The sequence below is a fragment of the Gossypium hirsutum genome, chromosome D01 (genome assembly GCF_007990345.1).
Source record: "Gossypium hirsutum isolate 1008001.06 chromosome D01, Gossypium_hirsutum_v2.1, whole genome shotgun sequence".
Classification (NCBI taxonomy): domain Eukaryota; kingdom Viridiplantae; phylum Streptophyta; class Magnoliopsida; order Malvales; family Malvaceae; genus Gossypium; species Gossypium hirsutum.
Genome location: NC_053437.1, coordinates 7,968,485 through 7,977,812, shown reverse-complemented (window position 1 = coordinate 7,977,812; position 9,328 = coordinate 7,968,485). Strand labels below are relative to the sequence as shown.

The window sequence follows — 9,328 nt, the reverse complement described above, 5'->3', positions numbered from 1 at the left end:
AAATTGAAAGAGTTTGAGCAAAAATATAAGCCCGAAATATGAGCTTGGACAAAAAACGAAACACGTTTTCTAAATAGATTGAGTCTCGAGTAAGCTTTTTTAGCCCCGATCCAGCCTGGATACCTTAACAAGTATCGACTCCTTTCACAAAAGTATTGATACCCTGCATGGTATTGATACCATTTTAAGGTTCGATGGTTTAAAAATTAAAGAAAAATTGTTGAGTATCAAAACCCCTAACGTATCGATACCTTGTAGCAAGTATCAATACATTTCCTATTATATCGATACTATAGGCTTTAATATGGACAAGATCGATCCAAGCTCAAACCTATCAGTCAAGTCTAAAATTTTGTTAGGCCTGGCTCAAATAATTCAACAACTCAACTATTACACTAAATCTTTTTTCAAACTCGTATGAAAAGAAAAAGGCTTTCTTTTTATGTCAACTAGGAAGGGGAAAAAAACCCAAAAAAAAAATATATTTTGTAAAATGTGATTATATTATCTAAGTTTTTTCAAGAGAAAAATATACTAATTTTTATTTTTTTATCTAACAGTATTTCGATTAAATTTGTAATCTAATCAAATCCTTAAACAAGAAATAAAAATTCTCTTAATAAGGTCAAGCTGACTACGTAATATATGCACATGGCACTGTTGCGTGATTATATGAATCAATTAAAGTAAAACTGAGTTTGAACCAAGTTATTACCCTACAAATGGAAAATTGGATTACAGGTTCCATAAATATGAAGAGAATGTAAGAATATAAAAGACTACATAGTAGCTGACAACAGATTATTATATACAAAGTTACGCTGTGCAGTAATATGGAAGTGACCTATTCTTTCGACATTTACCAGTAAGAATGAAGAAAGTATTAGAGCTATGCAACACCTACATATTTTATCAACACCGATCAATCATTCGCGATGTCACATTCTCGATCTTCGTCTACAACATGAAGATTCGTGATTCCTCTTCGCCACAGTCATCTCGGGTTCAATGGTGTAAGATACATATAAATGAGCATAAGTTGCAAGATTGCATCCCCTTTTGTAGCTATCAATCTGCATCTTTTACTTCTGCTTCGATATCAACAACTGCTCCTGAAGAATTGCTTCCTGAACAAACCGTGCGAGAATACTCAGAATTAATGAATTCGATGAACTTAAATTAACATGCTTGTGATATATGATCGATGTTCATAACCGTCTACATAAAAAATTCTTTTCAATATGCAAAATTACAATGTACTTTCATTGTGTTGCAAAATATCATGCTCTGTTTTTCATCGAATTGTACGGTTTTTAAGCTTTGTTTTATGCCAGATTTGTACAATTGGAAAACAATTCAAGTTGATTTCATTAGATGAAATGAACTTTGCAAAGTCAAAAACATACTAAATCCAGTCATAGTATCACGACACATTACAGTTAATGCTAAATCCTGTAAAGAAATTAATTCCGAAGCCTGAAAATGTAAGAAGGGGTTAAAGAGGGGGCACCTTTCTTGAAACCAGGAGAAAAGCTGTTGAATGATTGTTTCTGTTTCGAGGTTTGGTTGGAGAACTTTACAGGTTCCTTGACAAACTTGTCATCCACCACTACAATATAATCAACAAGTCAACAAAACAAATAAAAAGTGAGTGGATCCTACTCGAAGTAATAACGAAATGGACATAAGGGAAGTCCGGCTAGCTACAACTTTAGCCAGATTATCCTGCATACTAGATGTATCAATGAACATAAATAGATTCACCTGAAAATGGTTGACTGCAGTAAGGGCACAGCTGCAACTCGTCATTTAGAAAAGACCTAAGAAATCGTCATTACCATCCAATACTTAAAAAAACATCTCATAAATGTCCACAAGTTTAGCTAAGAGGTGTTTGTTGTGCTTACTTGAAAATCTGAAAATCATTTCCACAGTTCGGGCACTGCAATTATATAATAAGATAGTATTAAAGGCAGTCGGCGGTAGATGCAGTTCCATACATTTATTCACATTATAAAGAAACCAAGTAAAACATGGTTGCATATCAAGAACCAGGAAGATATTCGATGCTTATAAGAACAGTCAGATGTTTAGGCTCTTGCAATTGCAGCGTTTAAGTTGGGCAAATCTATGATTTTTATATTTATCTGGTTTTAATATGATTCTATATTGACTATATTGACTAAGATATGCAACTAGAAGACTTCGAGCTTTGATTTAGGCAAACTTCGAGCTTTGATTTAGGCAAACATTATTTATTTTGCATTCAGGTCTGTCGATCTTGCCACAGCTGCTGTGGAAGATATATACAAACCATAGAAAGAAGGTTGACAAACTATATATATATGCTGAACAATGAACCGAAAGTTAAAGAAGCCTTACGCTGCTTTGAACAATATCCCGGCCTGCCCACCAGAGGAAGGCTCCAACACCAACAATAGGAACAAGCACTGCAATGAGCTGGAGACGACAACACTGGCAATTAGATGCAACTAGATGAACTAACATCGATATTGAAAGTACTAGTCTTAAGTGATGCAAAAACAATACCAAAGATGGTTTCACAAAATAAAATGGTGCTACATAAGATACTAGCTAATGCTACTGGTTTTCGCAACAACAGGAAAACCGGTATCTAACAACAACATCCAATATCTTCTATAAGCAACAATTCAAAACATTATTATCAAATAAGTACAGGCAATCAATCCAAGCCAATTCAAAAGCACCCTTAAACAACAATTTTATCTTATTGATTTTCACATAGTCAACTAGCACTCATTCATTCATTGCTCTACAATTGAAGTGAAGGGGAACTAAGGTTCTCATTATAAACCCTAATTATATCTACTGTAATTCTTATAATTCATTATTATAAAGACTGTAGAAAGCTAAATTTTACATGCATGTATATAAACGGAGAGGGGATCAGTACCCAAATTGAGACAATAGCATCTAAAACCCATCCAAGCTGTCCAGTCGCTGAAAGATAAGTTAACCCAATAGCCAAAGCGATATTTCCCACAAGCCTAGCTGTGTTACTATCAATTTTCCCACCGCCGCCACCACCACCTCCTCCACTACCACCACCACCACCATTAAACCCAAAACCTCGACTAAACATCACCAAAACCACTCTCCTCTTCCTCTTCCTCTTCCTCTTCCACCCTTCTTCTTTTAAAAAAATCCCATCTTTGCACCTACCCACTTCCCCAAAACTCCATCTTTGCCTCCCAAAAGCTCCCAACTTGAATCTGTTTGGCCGCAAAGAAACAGTTCTGGGACTCCTTACTGGGTAACAGCAAATGGGTTTTTCACAAAATTCTTCATTTGATGAAGTGAAGGGTGAGAACTTGAATGTACTTTGCAGAATGGTTGTCATTGGCCCGTTTTAGAAAACAACTGCTTTTGGATTGTGTTTTATAGATAACTTTCATGGCTTATATAGTAGTAATCATGGTTTCCAAATTCAACTAGATTTTTCCATTTATTTTAATTGGACTAGTTTTCATCCTTTGGAAGTGTGCCACGTGTGTGTTCTCGTTGATATCCATTTTTATGATGTCCTGCGATTGTACTTTTGCATGTTAGTGAATATCATAGTTTCCCGACTGATGTTTTTCTCATTTATTTCGACCAATATGTTGATTTCAACTTGAATGTATGTTTTTCTCTGTCGAAAGTAAAAGATTATACATTTGTCTAAATATAAATATAATAAAATTATTATAAAAATTTTAAAAATCTACTTCAACCATTCCATATTTTCTATACTGATTCTCGATTCAATCAATCTGAGTTTCATCAAAGTTTACCGCAATATTATCTTTTTAGATTACATAAATACATTCTTTCAAAAATAAGATAATCTTATTAAAGCAGAATCTGTTAATTCCATTTGTCAAAATTTAATCTTACATTCATTGTTTTACAATAAAACATACATGAACACCGAATGAACATTTAAAGTTCGTCCAACATCCATCTCCTGATGTTTTGCACTAAAAATTTTCTTGGTTTTTTCCCTTGCGTTTTGAGAAGAACTCCGAATAATAAACCATAAACCTACTCCGGAAAAAGCAATACCAGTGATCTCATGAGGTCGTCACAAAATCATTAGTTACCTGTGTTCATCTTTGGAAATGTTCCCGTAGCTCGAATAGTAAGTCAAGATGCTCGTATAAATAAGAAACGACAATAAAATGGTGAAGAATGAAAAAGAATTCTTTTAATACCTCAAAAGTTCCAGATCGATCGAACTTGGAGTCCATATTCAAGCAAAAATTCTGACAATAAACTCTGCTGATAATGCCACCAAATGTACAAAGTCCGATGCCAAGCTGAGAAGGCCATATGCCCTTTGATGAATATTGATGGAACATATCAGCCTTGTATTTGCTCAAAAATCAATTTTCATATCAGAGAGATTTCAGAACATCACCCAGAACTAATCCCCATTGAGTCCAGTGGGTACCACCCTATATGTTAAACGATTCAAGCATGGTTATGATTCAGAACAGATGCAAACATATTACCTGACAGTTTTCCCAGTTTTGTGATTGAAAATATAACACACCAGGCACGGAAATTGAAACCAGTGAAATACAAACCTGGCAAAACACTGCATATGGTTCTCTTAATGGACCGTCACATGAGAGTTCACTTGTACTTCCATCAATGAAAGTTCCATCAGCAAAAATAACCTGATAAATGACGCAACCAATTCTCTATAAGTAATACAAAAGAAAAAAAAAAGAATCCAACTTTTAGATGACCTGGGTAATGATACTTAAAAACTTTAATCACATGAGAGTTGGGCCATTCCATGTTTAACTTATGACTAAAACAAAGCCAATTGTAACAATTGGGATCATCTCCGGTTCAAGCAGTCCACAGGCATTTTATATGTCATCTTGATCACTGACAATTTTCGCATTGACATAGTTTGATACATTCTCCTACATAGTTGCTATTGCACAACTAAATTTACCATAAACTAAGATGGGATGAACCCAAATGATGCCAAATATTTCATAAATATTCTAATATGCAAAAGAACCGTGAAGGCCTGGGATTCCTGATGTTACATGCTATTTGCACTTTTACAGTATCAGAAAAAACTCGATACTTTGCTTTAGGGAACTACATCTATAAAATATTTTCCTATGCATTACAAGATAAAGGTGGAGGTAAAACATAACCAGACCTCTGATGCATAACCTGGAGTTGTACCAGCAACTGGCTTGGTGAACGAACCTATGGGGGAGCTTCTCTGGACAGCTTCACAGAAAGCAAGGAGAAGTTCACGGTTTCCAAGCTGCACTGCCTGTAAAGAAGAGAAGCTTGATTTTTCATATGGTTTTTATCATTTTGTAAAAAAAAGAACCCAAAAATACTGATGAACTAATCGGAATGTCAAACCATTTGATAAAACAATGATACTCTTATAACATATAACAAATCTACAATCGAAACATGAAAATGAAAGAGTAACCCAGATGGGTTTCAATATCTTAGCTTTTGAACAACAAACCGAACAATGAACAGTAAGAAAGCAAACCTGTACTGTATCACTGCGGGGGACTCGAGGAAGAGGCTGCACCTTATACCCTTTTGAAGCCATAACTTCAGCAACCAGAAAGGTTCCCTGGAAATAAAGAAGAATAGGTATTTTGATTGCCACATAGTAGGGGCCAAAGGAAATAATCATAAAAGAAATCAGTGGGCTAAGAACATGCTCAATGCACCTTAATTGCCTCACCAACCATTTGCGGTGCAAGAAACAAACCCTGAAAAAAGGCACGCATGATATCGCCAGGGGTTGAGCCACAGTCAACTCCTAGGCCTGGTGCTGATAGACGAGCTGCTGCAGCATCAACCCATTTTTTTCTCCCGGCAACATATCCACCACATGGTGCGACAGTTCCACCAGGATTCTTTATCAAACTTCCAGCAATCAAATCTGCACCCTGCCCCACCATTTAAAACCATTGTGACCCTTCTTCAGGGGGAAAAGAAAAGCAAATCAGCAATGTGAAATACACCACCTACCACCATTGGAGGCTCAATGCTTTCAACAAATTCACCATAGCAATTATCCACCATGACCAAGCAGTTTGGGTTCTGCATCTGTTCAAACAAAAGAGAATTAAGAGGGAACATTAAACAGATGAAGGTATTACGAATCTACGATCTATGAACTAAAATGAAAAACAGAAACGGTTGTAATTAAACAAGCTGCTAGTGTATAAAGAAATTTCAAGATAATATCCCATATCTACTTTTTCTATGAAAAGGTTGGAACTAAACAGGATGCTAATGCATATAGAAATTTCAAGATAATAATATCCCACGTCTTGTCAGTGGTTTAATGAACTAATATCAACATTCATGCAAAGCAAAACAATATAATTTGTCAGTGGTTTAAACTCATCTAAACATTTATAATAGGAAAATATGCAAGTTGTAATTAGGTCATTCCAAGCCTGGACCATCAGAGACTTTATTACTGCAAGGTCATTTCGGTGACTAAATCGAATAGAGTTCCCATCATATTTTCTGAATATGAACAGTTTACCTTAATTATCTTTATTGCTCTCCCTATCTCTTCTACACTTAAACTCCGACGCCATGAATAACCACATGACCTCTGTATGAGAGCACATTTTGTATAAGGTCTCAAAGCACCAGTGAGCACATCCCAGTCAAGTCCACCATCTTCAGCAAGCTGCAAGAACATCAATCTGAGAGAACATTAACTACCAGAAGATTAAACTTATTCTGTATGGTTATTAGCAACATACAGGAAGTTCCCGATACATCACTCCAAAATCTTTCAGGGAGCCCAATCCATGAGAATCTCTCTTTCCAATAACTTCCTCTAATGTGTCATAAGGTGCACCAGCCACTGCCAAAAGCTGACAATCAAATTAATCCCGAGCATATTTGGCCGATCAAAAGCTCTCGGATATCATATAACTTCCAAGATAGAGCAGAACATTCAACCGAGATAGCTTACCTCATCCCCAGGCCTTAGAAAAGCAAACAGTGCACAAGTGATAGCATGAGTACCTGAGAAGAACTGGTGGTCAAAGGGTCAAGAGGTTAGAGGTAACTATTAAGAACTTATAACATCCAAAGATATAAAGGCACATAAAGCAAACCTGTGAACGCACTATTGCAGACTCAGCCCCAACAATTTCCGCAAATGCTTGGTCCAGTGCTTCTCGTCCACCAGCTTCATCATGCCCATAGCCAGTACACCCAGCAAAGTGCTGGTCACAAAATAAGCATATTAGTAGCAGATTAAAAATTATAAAAGGCCATGCATATCCACACATAGATATACACTTTTATGTACACAGATATTTCTGTACAATGCCATAAGATACCTCAAAGATTATAATAACATATTTAAGCAGGTTATGGTTTCTCAACTGCAAGTGAATGTGTAACTTACATGAGATCCAACCCTAGCATTTTGAAAAGCTTTAAGAACACGGGAGGAATTGCAAGCGACCAAATTATCCACACCTCTGAATTCAGAGCTCAAAGAATCTGCAGCTTTTGCAACCTGAAGTGCAGATAAATAAAGCAACACTAGGTGTTAACACTACCAATTCTACAGTTCTACAGCAAACAAAACTTTAACCGATGTTGACACTTAAAAGTCCATGAAAACTTCGGTGCTTATAGAAGATGCAAGGGAATTCACATCAATTCCCAAGTGTTGATATTTGCCATCCATCTTTAAAAGCTTCATACAAATGCTAGGTTGCATAGTTTTACAGCAATCAAAAATAGGATTGCGTGCTAACACTTCAATATCTATAAATACTTGAATATGCGCTAACATTTCATTCAATCTCTATAAATATAGCAAAAAATTTCCTTCAAAGTCCATGTCAAACGACCAAAAAGCACAAGCATGGTTCAATAATGAATTATGAACAAAACCCCAAATTTTCTCTTTTCCTGTTTCCTAGGAAAATCGAACCTCAACCAAGTTTCTTCTGTTCTCACTAAACCAGCAAAGAACTTTATCATTTTACAAGTTCACAAGAAAGGGTTTTTGTATTTACACATATAATGGTTTCTAGCATTGAAAAAAGGGGTCTTGGGGGTGGGGGACGCCAACTAAAATAAACAATCCAAGAAAATAAAATAGGATTTATGGGAATATATATATATGTACCTCTGGTACAATAGGGTGAACATTACTCAAGCTTGAACGAATTGCTGTACATTTGGGTCTTGAAGGTGAGAGAGAGAGCGTAGGATAAACTGGTCTAGCGCAGGATAAGACCAACATCTTCACACGAATTTGGTCGGTAGGACGAAGATTGGATTTAAAGTGTTGTATCTTCCTTCAACTCTAACCCGGCTTTTCTTTCATTTTTCTTTAAGTATATAAAAAAAGTAAGGGTATATTACAAAAAAGTCACTTATATATAGTTTAAATTATGTTTTGGCCACAAAATTTTAATTTGCTACAAAATGGTCACTAATGTTATCTATTTGTAAATTTTAGTCACTGAACTGTTAACCATAGTTAATGGTGCGATGATAAGCTAATATGATATCTTAAATCATTATTTCAAATAAAAATTTTATATCATATTACAAATTTAAGCCCTATATCTTTTCTTATTTTGAGCAATTTTTTTTTTCTGTAAAAGATTTTGAAGCAAAGGAGATACACTTGATTTGTTGATTAATATTATTGTATTAAAATGCTCAGGAGATAACTAGCAGTGGGAGCAATTTAAGCAAATTGGGATTAACTGTGCTATGCCAATAATCTTTGGTTTGCAGGAGACCATGTGACATGGTCCTGTGCTGGATTTCAACTAGTGTTAGAATAAAGTACCAATTTTTGACTTGTTGATTAATATTATTGTAATTTATAATAAATTAAAAGATAGATTTATACTAAATATATAATACTACTCTAATGTAAACATTAAAATAATGATAAGATGACTATATAAAAAAATTCAATAAATAAAAAATATGAAGTTATTAAATATTAAATTAAATTAATATAAAATTTTTTAAATTTTAAAAATAATATGGGCGGATATAAAATGGGTTTGGGTTAGTCTTGTGCAACTATGGGTGGGCTTGGACAAAATTTTAGGCCCATATTTCAAGTCGTGTACCACCCCGATACTCAACTCAATCGTCGGGTCCGAGCTACAAGGTGTTACATTCGTTACGGAAGCAACTACGATCAAACTACACTCGATTTATACCATTCAATGATTAAATCTCAACAATACATGCATACGATACGATATACATTTGTTTCCAGATTTTATACGAACTT

General features: G+C 35.1%; 2 protein-coding genes across 4 annotated transcripts; both read right to left on the bottom strand.

The window, feature by feature from the left end:
- Positions 1–723: 723 nt before the first annotated feature.
- LOC107916940 (uncharacterized) lies at positions 724–3,617 on the bottom strand. The gene is made up of 6 exons (XM_016846317.2): positions 2,936–3,617; positions 2,383–2,460; positions 1,908–1,942; positions 1,765–1,820; positions 1,511–1,609; positions 724–1,127 (listed from the first exon to the last, which is right to left on the bottom strand). Exons 1-6 carry the CDS (start codon positions 3,380–3,382, stop codon positions 1,069–1,071), a joined length of 774 nt encoding a protein of 257 aa, XP_016701806.1. The 5' UTR covers positions 3,383–3,617; the 3' UTR covers positions 724–1,068.
- Positions 3,618–3,851: 234 nt separating this feature from the next.
- Positions 3,852–8,381, bottom strand: LOC107916825 (uncharacterized protein YnbB). Of its 3 annotated transcripts, XR_001689611.2 has the most exons (13): positions 8,195–8,381; positions 7,460–7,573; positions 7,164–7,274; positions 7,019–7,081; positions 6,804–6,917; positions 6,578–6,727; positions 6,052–6,129; positions 5,748–5,969; positions 5,561–5,647; positions 5,207–5,326; positions 4,611–4,703; positions 4,236–4,478; positions 3,852–4,134 (listed from the first exon to the last, which is right to left on the bottom strand). XR_001689611.2 is itself a non-coding variant. In XM_041086926.1 (12 exons), the coding sequence occupies exons 1-12, from the start codon at positions 8,309–8,311 to the stop codon at positions 4,419–4,421; spliced, it is 1,353 nt and encodes a 450-aa protein (XP_040942860.1). In that variant the 5' UTR covers positions 8,312–8,381; the 3' UTR covers positions 3,852–4,418. The 3 variants fall into 3 exon arrangements, 2 of the variants coding, with proteins under 2 accessions (XP_040942860.1, XP_016701687.2); XM_041086926.1 differs by having other exon boundaries at positions 3,852–4,478; positions 4,611–4,727; XM_016846198.2 differs by having other exon boundaries at positions 3,852–4,478; positions 8,195–8,375.
- Between the last annotated feature and the right edge of the window lie 947 nt (positions 8,382–9,328).

Coding starts and splice junctions, on each gene's coding strand:
- LOC107916940 (XM_016846317.2), bottom strand. CDS start 3,382: ATGACAACCATTCTGCAAAGTACATTCAAGTTCTCACCCTTCACTTCA. Junction 2,461..2,935: donor ATGCTATTGTCTCAATTTGG/GTACTGATCCCC, acceptor TGTCGTCTCCAG/CTCATTGCAGTGCTTGTTCC. Junction 1,610..1,764: donor CTGCAGTCAACCATTTTCAG/GTGAATCTATTT, acceptor ATTATATTGTAG/TGGTGGATGACAAGTTTGTC.
- LOC107916825 (XM_041086926.1), bottom strand. CDS start 8,311: ATGTTGGTCTTATCCTGCGCTAGACCAGTTTATCCTACGCTCTCTCTC. Junction 6,728..6,803: donor TGATGTATCGGGAACTTCCT/GTATGTTGCTAA, acceptor ATGTTCTTGCAG/CTTGCTGAAGATGGTGGACT. Junction 4,728..5,206: donor CTCCAGGTTATGCATCAGAG/GTCTGGTTATGT, acceptor TATTACTTATAG/AGAATTGGTTGCGTCATTTA.